This window comes from Perognathus longimembris, chromosome 10 (genome assembly GCF_023159225.1).
Source record: "Perognathus longimembris pacificus isolate PPM17 chromosome 10, ASM2315922v1, whole genome shotgun sequence".
Lineage (NCBI taxonomy): Eukaryota > Metazoa > Chordata > Mammalia > Rodentia > Heteromyidae > Perognathus > Perognathus longimembris.
In genome coordinates, this window is record NC_063170.1 from 51,893,716 (window position 1) to 51,918,562 (window position 24,847).

The 24,847-nt window shown below is 42.4% G+C and overlaps 1 protein-coding gene across 3 annotated transcripts in view; it reads left to right on the forward strand.

Annotated features, from left to right (window-relative positions):
- Ptprg (protein tyrosine phosphatase receptor type G) overlaps window positions 1–24,847 on the forward strand; it is a 670,876-nt gene that overhangs the window by 595,936 nt on the left and 50,093 nt on the right. For 2 of the 3 annotated variants that reach the window (XM_048356066.1, XM_048356067.1), the window contains exons 14-15: window positions 11,476–11,562; window positions 24,285–24,376. In XM_048356066.1, coding sequence (XP_048212023.1) covers window positions 11,476–11,562; window positions 24,285–24,376 — 179 coding nt within the window. The remainder of the gene's footprint in view (window positions 1–11,475; window positions 11,563–24,284; window positions 24,377–24,847) is intronic. The other variant, XM_048356068.1, reaches the window with a different exon arrangement.

A 24,847-nucleotide genomic window follows, 5' to 3' on the forward strand; every position in this document is an offset into this window, starting at 1 on the left:
GTGAGTAGAGAGGAAGAGTCGAAGTCAGGCTGTGGTCAGCCTTGAGGGCCTTTGATAGCACATTGCCTGGGGCTGTGACACCCACCGGGTTTGGTACAGACAGGTGACGTGATAGGAGTTAGGGATGACTTGGTTGCTGTGCTAAGATTGATGCAAAGCAAAGGAAGAGCCGGTGATACAGCATTGGTCCTAATGCAGGGAGTGAGGGTCAGTTGTCTGGAGATGGGTTTCAAGGGCAGGATCCACAGAATGTGCAGGCCGGTCTCCTGTGTGTCCCAGGCTCTGTTCTCAACCCTCTAGAAAGCGGGCCAACAAAGGAGCCATCTCAGGCTTCCCCAGGTGTCTGATTGTACCTATAGGGCTGTCACTGCTGCTGACCAGGGAGGGGATCAGGAACTACGTTGTGTTTGAAGCAAGCCTGGGAACCCCAGACTCACCTGCCTTTTCTGGGCAGATACTGACCTGGAGCCCACTGGTCAAAGGAGATTTCCAATGTGAGTTTAAGTGACGGTGGGAAATAATAAAGGCTCTTGGCTCTACGTGTGATTGGGATATTTTTAGTCTCTGTCTAGGTCTATGTCCCACCTTCTGCCAAGCTATAGACACCGTTGAGCAATCCCAGCCTCTGGACCCACTTTGTAAAGCCAGGTATGGTGACTCAGAACTGGGATTCCCAGCACCAAAGAGGCTAAGGATCTCAGATTCAAGGCCAGCCCGGGCTACATAGCCTTGTCCCAAAGGGGGAAACAACCACATAAGAAATATCATAACCAAGCATTTCTGGCAAAAAGCTCAGGACTGTATCCCAGGCCCACCATTGTTATCTGCCCATCTGTGAGAAGACAGCACAGAACCCTAGAAGGACCACACAGCCAAACAGACTCCCATGTCAGGCAGCTAAAACCCAAGTACTTACTGCCCACTTGTAGAAAAGAGCTGTGTCCTTTCCAACCATGCAAGATGTGTGGTTTTTGGTTTGTTTTTACCTTCAGGGAATAACAACTGTTTATTGTTTCTGAAAAACTCAGACCAAATGGAAAGTGTGTTGATTACACTGTGCCTAAAATAATTTTATGATAGTATAGATCTATTATTTTTTCTAAAACCTGGTTTAAAGGAATCAGAGATTTAGCCTTCACCCAGTATAGATTTGAGCTTTTATCAAATTCTCCATGCCAGTAGCACAGAAATGAGTACCAAAAAAGAAAATCCTTACAGAGCAAAGCAAATAAAATTGAATTAATCTTAGGATGGATGAGTTGGCTAAGCAGGAGAATAGCCTAGAGGGGACAGGGACCCTTTTTTCTGTCCATGTTTGTTTTTTTTTTTCTTTTTATTAATGTGAAAGAAGGAAGCACTAGAGAGCTTACAGAGAGAATTGGCAAGTACGGCGGAGATGTGTATGTCCCTTTGGCAGTGAGGGTTTGAAGCTAGAACAGCAGTGTTCTCTTGCCTTTTGAGGCACAGTGAGAGTGGGTGATTGGCGAGCAAACTTGACATAAGTAGAGCATGAGGCAGATCAAAACCTCCTGGTTGTGCCTTCAATGCAGGCCTAGCTGACACCCACTGATCAACCCAGCTCCCTGTGGCAGCACAACCATCACCATTGGGAACCAACCCTTCGGAGCTAGTGTTCTGGGTTCTGATTGCATTCATGATTTATGGAGAAGTAGAGACTCAAACCCAGGATTCCCAAATCACCCCTCCACCCATGTCTCACTGCACATGATGTTAGAGCTCTCGTTTGTGTTCAGTGGGTCTCTCTGGATGGCCAGGCGTTGTACTAAGCATTTGGGTGGCACAGTTTTATGTGGTTCGTGTCAGTGTGTATGGTCGGCCTCGCACCTGGACCTTTCCTTTGATGAGAGAGGAGAAAGGGCATTAGTATTTGTTGCATTCCTGATGCAGGCTGGGCGTGGGCACTGGGATGGTCAGAGCCCTGTTGAATTGCTTGTCACAAAATCCCATGTCAAACTGCTTTAACACAAAGGAAGAAAAATATGTTGATCCTAGAACTACAAGTTTGAGGAGCATCATGCCTGGTTGGATCAGAGGATGGAACAAAGATATTAGGGCTTAGCTGGTGTGGTCTGCTTCTGTTTCCCTTGCTGGGATCTGTCTGTCTGATCTCTTTGACGCTGCCCGCTGACTCTTTCCATGCAGTAACGTCTGGCCTATGTTATGTTTCTCCTGCCCAGTAGCAGCGATTTTTATTTTTTCTTCTCAAAAAGTTCTTCTTAAGTCCCAAGAGGGTGTCCATTATGATTGACAGAAATCATTTATCCATCCTCAGAGAGTTTTCTAGTACCCAGAGGGATGGTATGTCCTTGTCAGATCTGGGTCTTAAATGTAACACTGGAGCCCAGAAGTTGAGTCAGTGCCCCTGCCATGAAAACCACAGACTAAAAGCTGGATGCAGAGGGGCAGTTTCCCCTAAAGGAAATTCAGAAAGGCAGTGAGTCTAGATGGTTTGGCTTAGTGTTCTGTTATTTATGGCATGATGAAGTTGTTTTTATACTGTCACATGGCATGGGCCATTTTCAGCTTCCTACTATTCATACCTTGTCCCTGCCTTGCATTACTGGATGGGATGACTCAAGGATACAGTCTCTTGGCCCTTAGCATCCATCAGAAGAGATGAGCAAGTCCATATAGAGTACGCAGAGAAGGATAAGGCCAAGTTGGGCTCCAGTACAACCTGGGAGGGAAATTGAGGTCAGCAAAACCTGTGAGTCAGGACAGGAGAGCTTAGGGATGCATCTGGAAAGAGTAAATCTGTCCTGCTGCAGGCACATGCATTTAACTTGGGTTACAGGAACAGTGTGTGGGAAGGGAATGTAGCACAGCAAGAGCCGGATCAGGAAAGCATTGGGTGCTACCTGAAAGGGTGTGGGCCTTGCCCTGAGGATGACTGAAAGGCATTGAAGGAGCTGAAGATACAAAAGGGCAAGGTCCAAGAAAGGAGATGCTGTTAGCAGTTAAGTAGAAGCAAGGGTCACAGTCTGTATTTGGACCCAGGCTGCAGCAGATCCACTACATCTGTGGCCAGAACACAAACTTACTTTCTTTCTTTCTCTCTCTCTCTCTCTCTCTCTCTCTCTCTCTCTCTCTCTCTCTCTCTCTCTCTCTCTCTCTCTCCCTCTCCCTCTCTCTCTCTCTCTTTCTCTCTCTCTTTCTTTCTTTCTTTCTGCCAGTCCTGGGCCTTGGACTCAGGGCCTGAGCACTGTCCCTGGCTTCTTTTTGCTCAAGGCTAGCACTCTGCCACTTGAGTCACAGCACCACCTCTGGTGCCATTTTCTGTATATGTGGTGCTGGGGAATTGAACCCAGGGCTTCAAGTATACGAGGCAAGCGCTCTTGCCACTAGGCCATATCCCCAGCCCTTTCTTTCTTAACTTACTTGCTCACTTACTGGTCATAGGGCTTGAACTCAGGGCCTAGATGCTGTTTCTGAGCTTTTCTGCTCAAGGCTAGTGCTCTGTCATTTTGAGCCACAGTTTCACTTGTGATTTTTCTGGTGGTTAATTGGAGATAAGCCACATGGACTTTCCTGCCTGTGCTGATCCTCAGATCTTAGCCTCCTGAGAAGTTAAGATGACAGGCATGAGCTACCATTGCCTAGATCAGAGCACAAACATTCTTAACAGGAGTCTTAACATCCAAGTACACATCTAGTGTATCCACAGATAGGCAGTGTATTAGTGGTATTAAAATTGGGTAAGACTGGACAGTTCAAAAAATACTTCTCTACAAAGGGTATTAAAAGAGGTCCCAATGAAGAGCAAATGTAGAAGCACTGCCTTGGGTTAGGGTTAGGTTTAGGAATCCTCCCCCAGTCTCAGGTTACCCATCTGCAGGGTAAGAATTGTGCCTCAGATCTCTTGAGAACATTCGGTTCAGTGCAAGTTGTGGGAAATGCCTGTGTTAGTGCTAGTTGGATGGTAAAAATGAAAATGTTTATTGAGTTACTTTATGAGTTACTTCACTCTGACTTTATGGAGAAATACAATTTTATTCCTGAGTATGTACCTAAAAAGAACAATTTTATAACATAAGATATACAAAGCCTTGCCCTGGTGGCTCACGCCTGTAATCCTAGCAACTCAGGAGGCTGAGATCTGAGGATCACGATTCAAAGTCAGCCCAAGCAAGAAAGTCCATGAGACTTCTACATCCAAACAGCAAAAAGCCAAAAGTGAAGTGTGACTCAAGTGGTTAAGTGCCAGCCTTCCACAAAGAAGAGCTCAGGGAGTTCAAGCCCTAGGACTTGCAGCAGAAAATTAAATGTTCAGGTTTAGGTAAATGTCTCTCCTTAGATGTATAGTCATGTTATACAGGTGCATACAATTTCTTATCTGTGGCATAAAACAGTATTTGTAAAGAACTTTTGGAATTTCCTTGTAGAGTTCCTTCTTTTCCAAGCTCAGTTGTGCAGAGTATCCTAGAAATAGCTAAAAGTCATCTGTTTAGAGCTAAATATAGCATAAATGTAGGTTAAGCAACTGAGCAGAACTACTTTGGGCTAAATTTTTTTTTAAAGGAAGAGTACTATAAAGTTAATACAGTTGGCTTTAATGATGATCCTAAAGGCTCTAAAGGCAGTTAATTCCAGAGGAGGAATGACCCTGAATAACCAGGTTCAAGACAAGACCCAACCCCAGCTAGCCAAACAGCGTGAAAGCCCAGTGGTTGGCCTGTTCATTCAGAGCCAGCAGTATTGAAGATGCTACAGGAGCAGCTCCCCCAAACCAATGGCCTAACAAACATTGGTTAGATTCTCAACCATGTGATGTCTGACAGGGTCAGGCAGTTCACCACCACCATGGCTCCTCTTTCTGGGAAGTGTGTGCAGCAAGGATAGAGAAGTGGAGTAGGTCACAGAGCTCCAACAACAAAAGATAATAAAGTAAGGGGCACAAGTGTTCTGAAATACATAGGTCCGCTGGGATCATTGCATTTAGCACCTACTTCCTTTTAAAGGACAGCCTTAATCAACCAATCATTGTTATTTCAGATTTGACCCAAAGTCAAAAATAATACAGGTACAGACCTCAAGCCACCTACCTGTTAGGTCAGAGAGATCTTGGTGTCATTAGGGAACTGGTTTTTTTTTTTTGTTGTTGTTGTTGTTGTTGTTTTTGCCAGCCCTGGGACTTGGACTCAAGCACTGTTCTTGGCTTCTTTTTGCTCAATGCTAGCACTCTGCCACTTAAGCCACAGCGCCACTTCTGGCCATTTTCTATATATGTGGTGCTGGGGATTTGAACCCAGGGCTTCATGTATACAAGGCAAGCACTTTTTGCCACTAGGCCATATTCTCAGCCCATAGGGAACTGTTATAAACAGGTCACAGTTTGGATCTATGAAATTTACCTGCTACCCTATCTAGCCAAAAGGCTATAGGTAGGATGCCATGTTACCACTTGGAGGGAGACTTGCATAGCTCTGTGTTTGCAGAGAGAGAAGCTCAAATCTGTTATGATGCAGAAGTTGAATGAAGCTAGGAAGAAATGCATGCAAAGGGGTTGTAGACAAAAGGAATGGTGGTAGGGCAGCTAATAAAAATAAAATCATCTAACAGCTTCAACTTGCCTCCTTTCCTAAATGGAGAGCTCTGATGTGTGCCTTACAAATACTGCAATCCATAACTGCCTGGTTCAGAGCTCTTGAAGATGAGGGTTGGTTTTGATGAAGTTGGTTTTGAAGTGGGCCTTACTTGTCAAGACAGGAGCAACACACACCTTTTGAATTAAAGACTCAGAAAGCACATTCCTTGAGCTGCGGCTCCCAGCTTTACCAAGACAAACTGTTTATATGGCTTTCATGTTCCCGAAAAGACTTGAAGCAGCGCAGCTGCTGCCACTCAGAGAGAAGAGGACACGTTTTTGGAAGGTATTATGGCTTTGCATAATTTGAGATCAATGTTAAGCTACGTGCCCCGTATGCAATCAGTGTGCTCAGGTGTGCCACTTGTTGTGCCTCCATGCTCTGAAAGAATTTAGTTACCAAGAGCAAAGCAATTGTGTATGCTTAAAATTATAGGTACTGAAAAAAAAATTTCTATTTTTTTTTCTTTTTGGATTTCTGGGGGGCAGGGCGGGGGGGGGGGCACATAAGCACATGTGTATATGCATGCCAGTACTGGGAAATGAAGTGAGGGCCTCATGAACCTGCTTAGCATTTTCACCCAAGGCTTGTCAACTCTACCACTATATCTACATCTCCACTTCCGGTTTTTGCTGGTTAATTGGAGATAAGAGTCTCTTGTATTTGTCTGCAATCCTCAAGTCTCAGCCTCCTGCATAGCTAGGATTTCCGCTGCACCTAATGTGTGCCCAGCTCCTTCTGGAATTCTGAGGAACATTGCACAGACCTTCCTCTGTGATGAACAAATTGTCCTCCTGGAAATAGCTTTATCTTCAAGCCTGGATGTCTGTGGCCTTTTTATTGAATTTTCTCCATCCCAGACATGTGCTCGGGAGATTATATCTCAGGATGTAGTGCTACTTGTGTGTGTGCGTGTGCATGCATGTGCCAGTCCTTGACTTTGAACTCTGGGCCTGAGGTTAGTGCTCTTCCACTTGAGCCATAGTTCTACTTCTGGCTTTTTTTTTTTTTTTAAGTGAGGGAGTACTAATTGGAAATAAGAGTCACTGAGTTTCCTTCCCAGGCTGGCTTTGAACCAAAATCCTCAGATCTCCCAAGTAGCTAGGATAGGCGTGAGCCACTGATGCTTTGCAATGCTACTATTATATTAATTATGCAAACCAGAAAACTAAGGATGACATGATAGGAAGGCGACAAACATGTCACATTACTGATGTTTGGATTTGACTTCATATCCCAATGTCTTACCCTTTCCATGATTGTGCCTCTGATGACCAGGCTGTGTGCCTGGAGAGAAGTGTTTATGGACTTCTTCAGCCAGCTTGCTGTGGAAGTGCACCCTTTGCATGTCCAAAAGACACTGCAAAGGAGTCTGAACCGGGACCTTCTCCCTGGCTCAGCTGGCTTGGAACTCTGTTTGGTCAGATAGAAACTTCAGGGGCCAACTATATTTTCAGGTATTCTGGAAGCTGGGTAAACTGTATCCGTTCAGTTACATTTCCATTACTTCGCAATTTTTTTCCTTTCAGTATTGGGGTTTGAACTAATAGGGGCCAGCCTAGACCAAGATCTCTCTCGATGCTTTCCATGTAGCTGGAATTGTAAGCATGTACCACTGTGTTCAACTTTTACTAGCTAAGATGGGGTCTTGTAAACCTTTTTTTTTTTTCCTGATCTAGAATCACCATCCTCCTCCCTATGTCAGCCTCTCCAGTAGCTAGAATTTACAAGCTTGAGGAGATCTTGATGTTGAGTAGAATTGCCTGCTTGATCTTATTCCGAAGTAATGAGTACTGGTTCCTTTACTGAAAAAGCATCTTTTTTGCTATAATCATTCCAGATTGGGAAAGAGTTCCCAGAAGGATAAAGCAGCTTTTACTTCTCAGATTCAGATAAGTCCAAGTTAAGTACACAGATTCTGGACCAAATGACTAGAAACTTTCTCCAGGGAAGTTGTGATATCCAACTCAAGTTTGTTCACCTTTGATACTAGAATTTTTTTTGCTCTGTTCCAGTAAAGTCAATTCTGTGGCAAATTCAGTCAGCACCAATATAGCCTCATACACAAATAGAAAAGGATCTTTCTTTTCTTCTGAGTTCTACCTCACAGACTTTTGGGGTTTGCCTCTATCACCCCCAACTCCCAGCCGTGTCGCCTAGGAGACCAGTGTGCTAAGAGGGATTTCTTCCAAACAAGATGACTATGAAGGGACAGCAAAGGAGCAGCACTACTAATAAAAACCCTCCTCATAATTAATACAAAGCACCTGTTACTTAAAAAAAAAAATTAAATCTAGTATTGGAAGCCAGGCTTACCCATCAGCCCTTTTTAAATTTTTATTTTGAGATGATGTGTCTTGGTAAGGCTTGCCTTGTGCTCATAATCTTCCTATCTCAGCCTCCCAAGAATGTGGTATTACAGGGCTGGGAATATGGCCTAGTGGCAAGAGTGCTTGCCTCCTACATATGAAGCTCTCGGTTCGATTCCCCAGCACCACATATATGGAAAACGGCCAGAAGGGGCGCTGTGGCTCAGGTGGCAGAGTGCTAGCCTTGAGGGGGAAGAAGCCAGGGACAGTGCTCAGGCCCTGAGTCCAAGGCCCAGGACTGCCCCCCCCCAAAAAAAAAAAAGAATGTGGTATTACAGGAGTATGCACCAACCATACCCAATACATGTAGTGTAGTTTTATTCTTGAGCAGCTCCCTTTGGTAGCATGTGGGTCCCAAGAGAAGAAAGGTTCCAGATGGGGCAATGATTTATGTGGAATCATGGGGCACCCAGGTTTTGATTTCCACACACCTTGCCTTGGTGACCTTTATCACTGAGTCCTTTTTTTCTCCATTTATTCACCACTTCTTACACATTGAGTCTGTGCAGGACATTGGAGTCTATCCAGTAGGCAAAAGTCTTGCTATGCAGAGGGTCCTTAAGAAGTGAGCATATACGTAAATGTTATCCCACAAGCCCAGTGGTGTCTAGATCAGTCCTCTCTAGCTATATGTTGCTTTTGAAGTTGTGAGTCTTTTGACAAATAACACGTGACTTAAATCCCAGCTGCCTGAGTTCTTGGGATGAAATGTAAAATCCACAAATGTTAATCTCTTATTCCCTTGTGGCACTTGCAAGGCAGAGCAATGCAAGGCATTGCTTCTTTGTGATGGGTCAGTTTGCCAGCTGGCCAGTGTCTACTGATGCTGCTTTGCCTCAGCCCCATGGCTTTTGGAGGGGGTTGGCTGCAGCCATGAGAAAGGGACAGGTGTGCTCTAGAAAGGACTTGACCATGGGTAGAGTGCAGTGGAAAGGAACCAGAGCCTGGGAGAGCTTGGAGAAGAGGATGTGTGAGCTGTGAGTGTTTGTAGAACAAAGGAAAAGGACAGATGGTCAGGCAGAGGCAGCTGCCTAGGAGGTGACCTAGAAGCATAGATCGTGGAGCCAGCTCCCTGAACCATTCTTCCTTCCAAGACCACCTTCCCAGCATGTTCTCCACAGGCTTCTTCATGGACAAAGGTCCTGAGTTCAGTTGCACTCAACTCGGGGTCCTCTTGTGCCGAGAAAAATGAGAATCAAAAGATAGGTTTTCTGTAAATTATGACTCAAGTTTAGAAAAATCTAAGCTTTCTGGCCATTTCCGGCGGCTTTGAGTATTGATCATGTTTATTCTTACTACAGAAAGACCATTCCATGGACCACAGGTGTTCAGGATATCGCTCTTTCTTTTTTTAAACTGGTAATGACCTCTGCAGTTCATCTCTTCCTGGAACTTGCATCTGTGGCCAGACATCAAGATTCCCCCCCTCCCCCCATCATTAGGAATAATTTTTACCATTGAGCTCTTCAAAGCCTGACAATGTGTCAAGCCAGTGGGGAGAGTTAAAGCACATTTCAGGGTGCCAAAATACAGCTTGTCTCAGAGGGTTTTCATTCGTGATGACACTGTGGTGTTAAGCTGTCTTGCTCTGAGATGCTGAGAGAAGTAGGGGCAACGGACGCCCCCCAGATGTTGTGAGAAGTGGACACTTTTTTCTTCTTCTTCCTCTCCAGGAACTACTCAGGGAGATCTGGGTCACGTGGTAGCAGTGATTCCAAGCAACTTTTTACTCAATAACTGTTTCCCAAATGGCTACTCAGGGGCCTTTCAGAATTCACAAGAGCTGTCAGTTGTTATAGTAACCAGCCCCCTGCTGTCGAGTCGGCCCTGAGATGCCAGTCGAAGCTCTTGGAACAGGCTAACACGCAGTCATTAGACAAAAGCAGAGAAGGATACACAGATAAAGGTTGCCATTTCAACATGCTTCATGATACTTAGAAAACAGCAACGGCTGATTGTGCTAGCAAAGTGGTGGATGGATGGATCTGTAAATCAAGTTCACTTAGCAGGAAAAAGGAGATTTTTGTGTAGGATTTAGTTTCCTCAAAGTCACCAAAAATGACCTCTCTTTGAATTCTTCAAGATTTAGCATCATCTTTCCCAACGTTATTGATTGCACTATAGGTCAGCTGAGATGACCCTCCCCCTTGATTGCTGGAGATATTAATTATTGATTGTATGACATTTGCTTCTCTGTGAAGTGTTGTCAGTTTATGGGTGGGAGTTTGAAGCGCCTGCGATTGTGTGTGAGAAAAAAGCTGCGGAGATGGCGGCTCCGCTCCAAAATTCCCGCAAGAGTGAATCTGGCAGAATTCTGAGCAGGGCTAAGGGTTGAGGAAAAGTCTAAATATTTGAGGAAGCTGCAAGTTTCAAGTTTCTATGAAAATTTGTACAAACATTCCAACACACTCGTGAGTTCTTCAGATTAGTGTTCATAGCCACACAGCATATCTGTGATGTTTGGAGGACAGTCATTGTAGTTCCAGGAAGTTCTCAATAGAGGGAGACAAGAAGTTCAGAATTTCAGTGGGCGCCCCTCTCCCCAGTTTATGTCACATTCCCAGCTTTTGGCTTCTCTCCATTTTGGCTCCTTTGCCAAGCATTTTTTACCCCAATATGTAGTCTAATAATTATCAAAATAAAAGATTTACAAAGGGAGGGAAGAAAGGGGGGTCCTGGTATTCAAGAATTCAGTAACATTTATTTCTTGAAGGAAAAAGCTGCTAACATTTTTAACAGAATTACCCACCTGGCATCACACTCCCATGCAGGATTCCAGAAAAGAAAGCATTCACAGATTCTAGTTTAGGTGGAAGGGAAAACAAATCATTTTCCCATTGTGGAGTTCGGGGGAAAACAGGAGTCATTTCAATGTGAGTTCCTCCAGCCCAGGAAATGTGGGTGACTAACTATAATTCAATACCTTGAAGCATTCATTCAGTTCAAGTGTTCTTCATGTATGACAGAAGTAGCTATCTCAAGTCTGTAGCCGATCATAGTGGCTGTGATTATTTACATTTTGAAGGGAAACTTCACCGAGAATTTCTTATATGGTAATAACTTGCCAGTTCTTATCCCTATCTCCCTGGGGTATATTCTACAGTCTGTCTCATGATAACCAGGGAAATTTGCAACACAAGGTAGGATACTGCCCAGTAGCAGGTACCTTCCCCTCTGGTAGTTTTAGCCAGAGTGGGCATGCAGATAGGAGGATGAGAGAAGTCAATCTCGTTAAAGTACCAGTACATGAAGACAGCCTGGAAGAGCTGTTTTGCATTTCTTGTCTCAGCATCAGAGACCTTCCTGACTCCTGCCATTTTGGAATGTGCACGTCCTCTTGGAAGAACCCCCCCCCCCCCCGGCCACCTCCCTCCGGGGAGGCCTGCTGGTCAGGGACACCTGTGTTCAAGGGGAGGGGAGGGTGTTTGTGTGGAACTCTGGGTGGCCAATTGAAAATACTGTCTTCTACACCTGTTCTCTTTTGTTTTTTATCCATTTAGAGGGTGTAACAAAGTAAAGTCCAAGGGCTTTCCCAGACGTTTCCGTGAAGTGCCTTCTTCTGGGGAGAGAGGAGAGAAGGGGAGCAGGTGAGGGGCGGTCCAGCTTAAGGGGGGAGTCTCCATCGTGGGGACTGGCTTGCTGAACTTTTTGTTTTTGTTGCCACGGGGTTTAAAAACAAACAGTCTTCTGGATAGCAAATGCTCATCCTCACCTGTTCTACTCCAACTTTCAACAGCAAGATGTGCAAACGTATCAGTTCAGCTCGCGGGAAGCCATGACAGTATGTCCTGCATATGCTTGCTTTGCTCTGTTCTGTGGGTTGGGAGGTGTTTTTGTTTTGTTTCATTTTGTTTCTAGGTGGGTGCATACTGGGTGTGTTCTATGTTTGTGTGTTGCATCCATTTTCTTTGAAAAATTTCAGATGTTTGCATGATTTAGAGCTTTTTTAAAACAAATGCATGCACTTAGCCTTATAAGTGAAGAAACGTCTTCTAGAATACTACCTGTGCAGCTCATTTAGAGGTGAAGAGGAGGAAGGAGAACTGAGCAACTGTGGATTTATCATGAGTTGTAGATGATGTAAATACTGCATAAAATGACTGGCATGGAGCAATTTGTAACCAACTGTCTTAATCACCACACTCAAACCTCTTCATCATAGTTATGTTAGACTTATTTTAGCCAAACTCTTCGATATTAATATAAGATTTTAAGATTAAATTGATGGTGAACAGGCTTATTCAATGACCTTATGCCATAAGTTGTACTTTTCTTTTTCTTACATTTGATTTTTTTCTTATGCTGATTGGTCTTTATTGGTTGTGAGTAAAATCAGTTTAGTGAGATGAAATGCTAGTTATCAGTCCTCTATAATCATATGCACAGATGACATGTGAAAAGGGTTGTATGGAAATTTTGACAGATTAATGAGAACATTCTTGATCTGTCTACATTCAAATGTGCATGGTACAATGTTGGCCTTGCACAGAAGACAGAGATTGATACTACAGTTATGTTTTTCTTTCCATTATCTTTTTTTCTTTTACTTATTGAAGTTTTCAGTTTGCAAAAAGATGTTCAAAATTTCATTGGTTAAAAAAAAAGTGAAATAGAAACCCTTCTTAAGACCTTTGGATTAAAAGTATTTTATTTGGGAAAATTAGGAGGTAACTTGAATGCTTCTACCCAGACCATAGAAATGTGGTTTTTAGTGCAACTGCACTAAGAGCCAACATCACCTCATGGACCGCATAGAAATAAGTGCATCTCAGGCTCCCCAGAGATAATGTTGGACTGTCCCATTAATGTACTGGGCCCCCTTTGGGGAGTGAACCAGCTATGGTCATACTGTAGACAATTCAATTAGACCCATGATGCTTTGCAACTGTGTTTTGTTACAAGGCAGCAAGACCCTGGGGTCTCTTTTTCTGAATAAAAGGAACACAAATTAGTTCCATTGAGGTCTAAGTTGAGAACCATAATGACAGGACTACGAGAATTTACCAGGTGATAAATCGAATAGTGTGCTTCCCCCCTCCCCCTCCCCCCCCCCGGTTTTAATAGTGTAGTAACTTTAAAAAATGATAGACTTTTGACTCAGGAAGATTTTTTTGGTTGCTTCAGGTTTGCCATATCCTGGCTCTGTGACTAGGAAGTATTCTGAACTTTGATTTCCTCATCAAAAAAATAAGTCCATTGAAGCTAGGTGTGGTGGATCAAACCTGTAATCCCAGTACTCAGGAGAGAGAGGCATAGAGATCGCCAGTTTAAAGCCAGCCTCCATCATGAAACCCTGTCTCGAAATAGGTGAATTGTTGGCATTGGTGTGAAAGTGGAATGAAATAGCACATATGAAGTTGTTAGTGGGGGATATGTGGCCCACAGGACAGGAGGAAGTTGAACTTGTGAGGGGGTAAGTTAGATGGCCAGGCCACACCCCACTGAAGTGACTGAGTTGGCCCCTCCATGCTAGCCATCTGCATAGTGACCAAACTTCCTCTCTCTCTGCTCAGTGCTGGGCTTTAGTATTCCATGGGGAAAAAATGGGCCCAGTAGATCCTTGTCCTCAAAGGCTGAGTTCCTTCTTATGCTACTGGCTCTGCATGCTCTGGTCCTTGGAGCCTACAACTCCCCACTCATGCTGTGAGTTCTGTGTACCTAAGACCACCAGCTCATAGTCCTATCTCCATATTCTTGCCCCAGTGCTTGGCCTGCTGTCTCCCCTTCCAGTTCCTGCTGAAGGCTGGAGTAGCCAGAGCAATCACTTCCACCAGCCTTGTTTTCTGCTCCCTTTGCTTCTTCTGTCCCTCTCACTTTCCACAGTGTGGCCATGGCTCAGAAGAGAATGACCCAGGAGACACCTGAAGAGGTAGAGTTCCAGGGCAGGAACTTCTGTGGCATTCACCAACCCTTTGCCCCTCTGTCCCTGATGCTCACCTTAGCCCTCCAGGAGCGAGGACTGTGCCCCGAGGCCCAGGGTGGAAAGAATTCAGATAGAGAAATTAGAAAGAAGAGGACAAAATTCTAAAATGCCACATGCAAGTATTGCAAGTATTTTTCAAAATAAAATGTACCATCAAAAACCATGAAGTCACCACACAAAACAAAAATTTGAAGCCATAAATCCCCCAATCTCTCCCATTACCCACCCACTGTGTTCCCTGCCTGCTCTTAAATAGTCCTCCCTTGCTACTTCACTCACGTTTTTTCCAGGGATTATTAGAGACATAAATAAACAGGGAGCTACATTCTCCTTTTACACAGGACAGTGCTGCATATATCACCATACACCTTACATTTGCACTGAGCATAATGTTTCTCTGTTAATCTCTAGTCTCCTTATTCTCTTATTTTTTACAAAAGATTGGTGTGTTGTTTTTTTGTTTGTTTTTTGTTTTTTTTGTATAGAGATGTCATGATTTATTTAGGAAATCCCCTGTGGCTATCATTTGGGTTGTTCCCTAAGTTCCTGTTGTTACAAACAGTATTCCCTATAGCAAATAACTTTGTGTCATTTGGTTAAGTGGATAAAGTACATATGCAGGATTAAGCCAGGAAACCGGCCGTGTTTGTTCCTGGGTGCATGTGTTGCAATATGATGGAGGGTGCCAAATTGCTTTCCATGATGGAGTATTGAGGTGGGTTCCTATCAGCATTGTGTGAACACACTTATGTCCAGAGAGCCTCCATAGTTGATTGGCACAAAAAGAATTCATATCTCAGTGTAGTTCTAGTGTGTTGGCTTTTATCATAAGTGAAGTTGAACCATTTGTTTTTATTTTTCCAGAAGACTTTACTTACACCTTTTACCAGTTTTCCCTATGGATTGTCGGTCTTTTTCCAGTTGAGAGAGATCCCCTGTCAGTGATATGAGTTGCATGTTTTTTGTTATCTCTAGTTTGCCTTTTTTTTGTTTTGGGTCAGTCATGGAGCTTGAACTCAGAATCTGGGTGTTCTCTCTGAGCTCTTTTGCTTAAGGCTAATGCTCTACCACTTTGAGCCACAGCACTACCTCTAGTTCCCTAGTGGTTAATTGGAGATAAGAGTGGATTGAACGTTCCTGCCGAGGCTGGCTTTGAAACACAACCTTCAAATGTCAGCCTCTTAAGTAACCCAAATTACAGGCATTAGCCACCCATGCCTGACTCTGTAGTTGGCTTTTTAACTGTGGTTCTTTGGCTTTTCTATAATCCAATGTTTCTCTTTTTTTCCTAGACTTTCGAATTATAACTAGAAAGTTCCTTCATTCTGAGATTACCTTTTTTTAAAGTACTTTATGGATTCACATTTTAATAGAAAATCTCAAATCATTGAGAATTTCACCTGGTCAGACTGTAATTTTTTTAGATATTCAGCCAGTGCTGGTGACTCATGTCTCACATCTTAGCTTCTTAGAAGGCTATGAACAAAAGGATCAGAGTTCAAAGTCAGCCAAGGCAGAACAGTTTGGGAGACTCTATCTCAAAACTGTTCAGCAAGAACAGGCTAGAGTTGTGGCTCAAATGATTAGAGCATTAGACTAGCAATTAAGAAGCCTTGAGTTCAAACCCCCAAGGGTCAGGTTCTAGATTTGGCAGAACATGTTTTAGGAAGTAACCTCTGTTGTCCATCTTCTGGAAAGTAATACCAGCACTCCCACCGAAGTACCTAGGTAACTGCAAGGATCTCTTGTCAAAGTTAATGCTTAACAACAAGATACCTTTTGCCTTAAGACAACTAGCTTCTATAATTTGATCATTTTCTCCTGCTTACATATTAGCTGCCAGCAGTCTGAATCATTAACTAAAATTCTCAGTGCATAAATCAGTTTTTTCTCCTCCCACCTGTAAGATGTGAGAACCAGGACATTTCCCATGCCCAAGCAGAATCCAGAATATCTTAAAACACTTTCTCATGTAACATTTTAATCCCTCTCACACCCTACAGATCTTTGCAATGATTTTATTCTTTGCCTTCTTCCTTTCCTTCTCTCCCCTCCATGTATCTCATCAACTCCACTAGCTAGACTTCCTGAGGTGTGACTGACACACCCCCTGGGATTTCCAGGCCAGCCTCCGCCCCCCACCCCCACCCCAGCACAGTCAGATTTCATGTCCCCATTTATGGTTTAGGAAATATGCCAATCTGAAGCATATTTTGGGTTCTGAATTTTTCTTCCTAGACGATCCTTTCCTGAGAAGCTACTGCCAGGGTAAACTCAGTTGTAGAAACTGAACCACTTAACATGCAGCAAAGGAGACTTAACAGCAAATGAGTTGTTGTACAGGAAAAATCTCAACTTAGAACTAAATTGGGCTCCTTTCCAAGTGGAACCCAAGAGTAACTTTTCCCTCTCCTAAAGAAAGCTCAGTGATACTCAGTCTTACTCTTCTACTGTCACATTTGCCACTTACATTTCTGCAAACACTTCCCCTGGCTAATTTTTTTTTCCCATACAGTTTTCAGTCACCTTCTTTAAAGGCATGTGAGCACTTTATAAGTGGCTCTTATTCATACAAGGTCCACTACAACAGATCCATTTTGAAAAGTAAATATTAATGCGATTTCTGTTCTTGACAGCATGAGAATGAATGGGATTATTAGTGGGCATGCCACTGTAAATTTAAATGAGGGCAGTCTATAAATCAGTTAAGATTGCTTAATTAATATGCAGGAGCCGCTGAGCCAACTGCCCGCTGGAGTCTTCAATTAGGATTTTGCACTACACACTGCTAGCAAACTTGCAGTGATGTGATTATAAAACCCTTGATTTAATTTGAAGATAGTGACTTGATTTCTGATCTCTGAATAGCAACATTTGGTACTTTTCATACAAATTAGGAAAAGCCCCTCCTGGCCCATGCCTGGCAACCATTGCCATGCGGAGGACAGACTTACTGGAATGACCCAAGGATGCAGGATGGGAACAGTATGGGGTCTTTGTGGAGAAAATTGGCCATTCTGGATGCTCTGTCTTCAGAGTGTGTCAGCTTCTTGGAAGGTACTCGGTGGGAGGAAGACACTAGAATTCTGAAGATTTTTCTGCTTATATTTGTTGTTGATGCCATTGTGTTTCAAGAGTAAACCTCTCTTAATGGGAATGTATATTAATACTTACAAAGCACCATCAGAGCAGTTGTGTTGTATGTGTGGTGTGTGGTCATTAGTCAGCAAGGCCAATTAAACAAAGCCATGTGGTGGCTGTATGTGTATTTTTCCATGGGGAGCTCAGAGACTTGAATTTGACAGCTGATAAGGGTCAGTGTTCATGGCACTTTGGTTAGAAGATTGCTTGATGTGTGCTCTGCTTTCTCAAGAGTAGAAAAAATTTTGGTGGGTTATGGGGCTTGAACTCAGGGCCTGGGTGTTGTCTCTAAGCTCTTTTGCTCAAGGCAAGTGCTTTACCACTTTGAGCTACCCCTCCACTTCCAATTAACCACAGTGGTTAATTGGAGATGACTGTCTCATGGACATTCCTGTCAGGGCTGTCTTTGAACCACAATCCTCAGATCTCAGCCTCCTGAGTAGCTAGGATTACAGGTATGAGTCACTGCCTGGAGAATAGAATTTTTGATTGTTGAAAAAGTCTCTGCCCTCAAAAGAGCTTCCTCATTTGAAGGAGTAGAAAGTTATTTTTAGAAATTTTATTCCATGAGCTAAAGTCCTGATCATCAACTTCATTTGTCGCATGGACTGTTTACAAGCTAGACACGAGACCATCAGATACCATACAGATCTGGACCTCAAGGGTAGGGTGTGGGCTTAAGATGGGGGGGGGCAGCTGCTAATTAGAATCCACGAGGACTTTCCCAGCTGCTAGATAGGATAGCTTTGTAGGGGCTTTGTTGTTTAGCACATATGTACCTGTAAGTAGGAAATTCTTCAATTTAGTATTCCAGAATGTTCACTCTGTGTAAGCATACCAGATGTGAAACCAATTTGGGAACCAATAGATTCTCATTTCCCACTTAATTTTCATTCTGTTCCATGTGTCCATCAAGTTTGGATTGAAGAAGTCATATATACTGAGTTGTCTCCTTAGGCCTACCTGAGAGCCTTTAGTGAACATCTTATGTCACTCACTGTTTCTTGGAGATGGGTTTTGGAAAGGTATATAATACAAAGTTTTCCAAATTTGTTCAAGTGGCAAAACACTTGGAATGTAGTGTATCAGAATGCTACCAAGTAAGTAGCAAAGTAAATACTGACAAGTGCTTCATCTCAACACTTCCTTCATAGATAGCAAAATAAACTTTGATAATCAGACAAGTAGAGGAGTCCACAAGAGCAGTTTAAAAGGCAACTTTAAGAGCGAAAAGATTTATTTGAGAAATTTAAGTCTTTACGTAAGACCTGTAAGTCTTTTTATTTTATTTTATTTTATTTTTATTATTATTATTATTTTTTTTTTTTTGGCCAGTCCTGGGCCTTGGACTCAGGGCCTGAGCACTGTCCCTGGCTTCCTTCTGCTCAAGGCTAGCACTCTGCCACTTGAGCCACAGCGCCACTTCTGGCCGTTTTCTGTATATGTGGTGCTGGGGAATCGAACCTGAGGCCTCATGTATACGAAGCAAGCTCTCTTGCCACTAGGCCATATCCCCAGCTCTTTTATTTTATTTTATTTTATTTTATTTTATTTTATTTTTTGGTCCTGGGGCTTGAACTCAGGGCCTGGGTGCTGTCCCTGGGCTCCTTTTCATTCAAGGCTAGCGCCCTACCATGGTGCCACTTCAGGCTTCTTCTGTGATTAATTGGAGCTAAAAGTCTCAGGGACTTCCCAGCCCCTGCTGGCTTTGAATCGTGATCCTCAGGTCTCAGCCTCCTGAGTAGCTAGGATTACAGGCGTAAGCCACCAGTGCCCTACTCTAATAAGTCTTTTTTTTTTTTAGTTTTTTTTTTTTGTTTTAAGTTTTTATTATCAAACTGAATTACAGAGAGGTTTCAGTTTCATACATTAGGCATTGGATACAACTAATAAGTCTTTATTAAACCAAAAGTCTTGTATTTGGTGTGGGTAGCAGAACACTTTGCTCTCACATCAAAGAATGCCACTGTATGTCTAAAAACTTATCCTAATAACAAAAATAGAACAGAAGACCTTGTGTGCCACACAACCCTCCTGTCTGCATTGAAAATGATTATGAAATACCCTTGAACGCTTATTGACTCTTTATTATCCCATATGGGATCATGTAAATTCTCTTCTGACAAATCATTATTCTTATCATACCTTGCATTGAAGACTATTTTCTGTTCAATAGCTTCTTAGTGACAGTGCTGGAGGCTGGAGACTCTCGGGAGCCATTGTCCCTTTGTCACTGTAGTTCAGAAGTAGAAACAATGTATTTGGCCCTGCGTGGAGAAAGATTTCTAAATACACAGACTGTGCTCACCTGGGCCTACTCAGCAAGCCTCATCAGGAGTGGGTTTCATCTGTGTGGGTATTTTAAAAAATTCCCTATAGCAAAGAGATCTGTACAATACTGGCTTATACCCACTGTTTGATTCTAACTCTGATGGGAGATTTATCCTTTATAATGCTCCAAAAAGTTGACAGTATACCGAAATAGAGAAGCTTCAATTGTTGTGTACACACACACACACACACACACACACACACACACACACACACACACACACACACCTTAAATGGAGATTAGGGGAAGTACATGATAACAAACTTGGATTATCAATAAGCCAGCCAGGATCAATAAGAATAACATGCTACCTGACTTCTGTTTCTTAAAGGGATCAGAGAGCATCCTGAAGCATGGAGAAATGAAAGTATAAAGGAAATATAAAATATGTAATGGGTACTCACTGGATTAGAATTGTTGTTAAACATGAATTTTCTATTTCAAATATGATCTACTTCTTCATTTCCCTCTTTTTGATACTTCCAGAAATGTGTATTGTAAAGTCACAATAGTGATTGTTGATACTCCCAAAAATCTATTTCATTCAAGAAGAGACTTAAGGTAAGTTAGGTGAAATAGAATTGACCCTAGATAGAAAACTGAAATGGTTCACTCAGTGACACACATCAGCTTTTTCAGAATTTCTACCTCCATTCCCTTAAGCTCAAAATTAGAGACAGTGCTGCCTCTTTGAACATGTCACAGGTTACAAGTGTAGAAGTATTCAAATGTGTGGGTGTTTTCTTTTTTTTTTGCCTCTTTTTTCTGATGGATTGCGGGAGGTCAAGAAACAAAATTTTTCATGAATTTCTAAGAAGTCAGCAAATTAAAATATAGTGTCATATGATACCAGTTTCTTTTCTAGAGTTTAAAGCTGCTGTGTAGAATTTGTACAAGTGAGCTCTTCCTCACAGTGTGAGATGATAGTGAAAAGTTTAAAATTATCCTGATCACCCTTTGAAGAAACTCAAGGTAGATTCCTCAGAAATTATTAGCTTAAATACTATGTAACACCCCAATGAAATAGAAGATCAAGAGGATACTGATAACAAGGATGTCAGCTCTGTTTGTTATCAGGGAGATACTGTGTAGTATGATTGCTCTTCAAGTTCATTTCAATAAATTCATTTTATATTATCATAAGCACATAGCTATTGAGCCTTTGTAATCCTTTCCAAAGAATATTCTCCTTTGGTCTCACTATATGTGTATATCTAGAGACCTGTATAGTTTATCACATCCAAGTGTATTTTTTTTTGTCTTTCACCATCCAGGGTTAGTTTACTTGTAGATTTATAAGCACATTCTAGCTACAACATGCACCCTCTGTACATCACTATTACAATAACAAAATATCGAAAGGACTATTTGTCATTAAAAAATTTTTGTATTGATGAACAAGATGACCATAATTTAACAGTGAGTATAAATTTTGTCCGTTCACATATTTAGTGGAAACGGGAAAAATGTCATTAAAAAATCCAAATGTTATAAAATGAATCCATTAAAATGGAAAAGCTTTGTACAAAATGAAAATCAGTTAAATTAATTTTTTCTAATATTAGAGAGGTTCCTTTGGAAATAAAATCTGTTCTTATGTTGCTTAAAGTAGAAAATGGGCATTTGCTCATAATTGCCTGTGATTCCAACAATTGGCCCTTGTCAGTCCCTCTGTTCAATTCTTCCTGTTCTCCTATGATCCATTCCTCACAGCAGCCCAAATGGGCTTCTTGAGAGAAACAAACCTATGTCACTACATGGACTGGAGCTTCCCTCCCCCCTCCCCCCCACTGTCCCATGGTCTTAGCTATCAAGGAAGCCTTTCTAGGGCTTCCTGGCTCTTGCACGATGGGTCTTTGACCCTCCTTCCCAGCCTTTCCTGCTGCAGCCTTTCTCTGTTCTTGCCACTGGCTTCCGTTCAATCTGTCAATTGCCAGAGTCACCTTGAAGCACTTCCTTTAGCTTCTAGATCCACCTAGATTGGTGCCCCCCCCATAGTTTACCAAACTTATCCTTTATTGGGGGTACTTTACCCCCACCACGTGTCACCACATCCTTCTATGTGTTCTCCATAACTCGTATTTTAAACTTTGCTTGTTTGTAGTTAATTTTCTTATGAATAAAATATCATGAGGACAAGGTCCTGGTTGCTTTGTTTGTCCTTTTCCCAATGTCACTGAAGACAATCAAATAGTCCATGAGGAAAAAGACTTTGCCTCAAAATATTAATACAGAGTATCACAAAGAGGAGCACTGAGTGATTTTCATTGGTTTCCCCCCCTTCCCCTTGATCATTTCTTAATTTCTCTACATAGATCATCTGTTCCTTATTTCAATCATTCCAGCATTTAGCCAAGCTTACAGAAGTGGTTTTGAGGACTGGGAAGTTGTCAATACTGCGTTATCTGCACACACAATACTGTGTCGCGGGTGCTGAACAAACATTTGCTGAATGCTCTCAAACCTTCATGCTAAGGAATTAATAACAAATGAGAAATTCCCTCTAAGGAAAGACACCCCCAGCCTCAGTCTCCACAGCTAGTTGCCCGCTCAGGTCTTTGTGCCACATGGTGGTGCGGGTGTACAAAGCTTTGTCTCCCAGCTTCTGACTCTCATCCCCAGTTGTGTGCTTTTCTCTGGCAATCACAGAGTTATTTTGCTCCAGGGAAAATCCATTATAAACAGCAGCACATGGGGCTCTGCAGTGTGATTTGCTTCAGTACACACTGTGTGTTTTTTTTCAAGGCTAATGTGGAGCCTTTATTACTATTTGTAGCTGAAAGATATCAGCTAGACTACCTTCTAGAAAAAAAAATAATAAATCTACGTGATAGTATGTTCTTTCCCAAATCTCTTGACTTTAACACTGACTTGGCTAGAAATGGGTCTATTTACTAATAGCTTTATGTTTTTAGAAACTTAATAGACTTAGTAATTCAAGTCTTGAAACAGAGCTTATTTCTCTTTTTTGCCCCATGCTATGTAGCCCACGCTGTTGTCAAACTCCAGATCTTCCTGCCTCAGCCTTCATAGTGCTCAGATTATAGAATGTGCTTGTCTCAGAAGTGAATTCTGTTGTTGTTTTTTCCATTTGTTAAAGACCAACTGAATTCTGAGCTTTAGGCACTTCTTCCTGCTGCTCAATCCTCGGAGGCATTCAACTATAAACAAAAGCAGATGATACTGGATGCTTAAAAGTTCCAGCTCACTTGTGAAGTCCATGTCCTGTTGTTTTAACTTGGTTACATTGTAGAAATTGTGCTTACAGAGGAAAGTTCCAGTTTAGAAATAGGGCTGTTACCTCAAATATAAAAATCCTGTGTTTTCAGCTGGGTTTCCATCATTGTACACTTAGTAGCTGTGGTGAGACTCAGAGTTCCAGAATTGTACATGCATTTCACATCAGTTATATAAGTAACTGATGCTAACTATCCCCACACACACACAACATAGGTAAAAGAATCTATGAAAGTCATGAGCCTTCTTTTATTATATTACAAATATCAGACAATTCATAGCAACATTTTTTCAGTGTTGTGAGACATGTGCCAAGAGTTGGAGTCATTTCTGTTCATTCAGGACCCCACATTGGTATAGAGGGCCAAGCCAGATTGATTCTAGAGCCATGCCCACACATGCCAGAGGGAGCTGCTTTCTGTGTGACAACTGGAACTGCCTAAAGTAAAGCACCTGCTCCTGTGACCTGTGACCACTGCCATGGCATTTGGTAATCGTTGCATTATAGAAAGTGATGACAGAAAACCATATAACTTTGCTGTCTCCCCATTACCCCACTGATCTTCTTTGGTTTATATACAGAGGAACCTGATTTTCCCTCTAACCCTCCAATTGCCCCCCCCCCCTTTTTTTTTTGCTTCCTAGAAAGATCCCAGGACACTTTGGACACAATAAGCAAAACAGTAGCTAGAATTCCAGGCTGCACTGTGTGTACACGTTGCTTAGTGAGAGAGATGGCAGAGGAGTGGCACAGCCCAGTGACACACAACACCAGAAGGATGCTGCCTGCTTAGCTAAAAGACCCAGCAGTTGGGCCAGCTATTGTAAGGCCCCTCTGCCACATGAACAGGGACCCTTCTCTGGTCACAATAGCCATTCATGCTGAGCGGCCTCATTAAATATTCAGCCTGTGCTTCCGGCAGCTCATTAGGGCTGCAATGAGCAGTGACGTGGATGCTGGAGAGCTGAGGGCCGGCCAGATTCAGTAGGCAGAGGCTGAGTGAGCTGCCGATGGCTCTTTTTGTCCACTGCCTTTCCTATGATGACCAGTGTGTGCTCCCTGCTTTGCTTGAAGTACAGGTAAAACCCAAACCAAACCAAAACCAAGCAGATGACACTTGAGGTCACCTGTTCTTGGTTTAGATCTTGTCTGGCAAAGGGGCATGCTTGCCCCTCTGGAAGTTCCTTCACCCCCTCTTTATGGAGAATGCAATCTGAGGCTTCAGGTACCTTGGCTAAACACTGACAATGTAACAACTGTTGTATAGTTGGACTATTGGCTGCTTGATGACTCCATTCGAGGGGTTCAAGGTGTCGTTCTAAACTTGGTGCTAGGGTATAGAATAGAAAGGGATTTCTTTGTAACCTTTCAGAAGTAGAAATACTGTGTGTGGTGGCAGGGGGGAAATCCTAGTTTCTTCCAGAGGTGTTTTCTCTGTCTGTGATAAGTTCTTACTTATTTGAGGGGTTCAGTGCTATGAGCTGGGTATTCATTAGTCATTCTGGCTTCCTGTGCAGGCACATTGCTGTATCCCTGTCTTCCTCTAATGGCTCTACCTTGGTGCTCTGTGGTCTTTCAACGCTGGGGAACCTGGTGAAAAGAGAATTGGAAAATGATGAACTCAGGCAAAGTCTCTCTCTGGTCTCACTGTTTGCATGTTTTATTTTCCGCACAGAAAATGTTTTCAGACTGCCCATTTCTATGTGGAAGATAGCAGTTCACCTCGCGTGGTCCCCAATGAAAGTATTCCTATCATTCCTATTCCAGGTAAGTAAGAGGCATTGATGACGTGCAGGGGTTTCTTTTCTCTTTTGTTCTGTTTTATGTGATAACTATGATGAAATATTATTTCTGTAAAAGTTTTTTCTTAATGCTTCCTCAATCTAGGAGATCCTAGATTAAGGGCACTTGGGTGAAATCTTTGCATCTTTGCCTATCTTCAAAGTAATGTGATCTTCTTCAGAGGAACAAATAAGTGGGTTAACATAGCATATGTGTGTGTATGTATGTGTGTGTATATGTATATATAATAGCATAGAATATAATAGAAAAATGAAAACAACATACAAAGAATGTGTCATCTACTTAAACTAAAATGCATTTGTATAAACCATTTTGTGTTAACATGTTCATCACAACTTGTGGTATGTTTCTAAAAGTAAGTTAAGTTTTCTTCTAAGAATCCTCTCTTTGATAGTGATTGGTCTTCATTATGGATGTTTTGGTCACAGTGTTAGT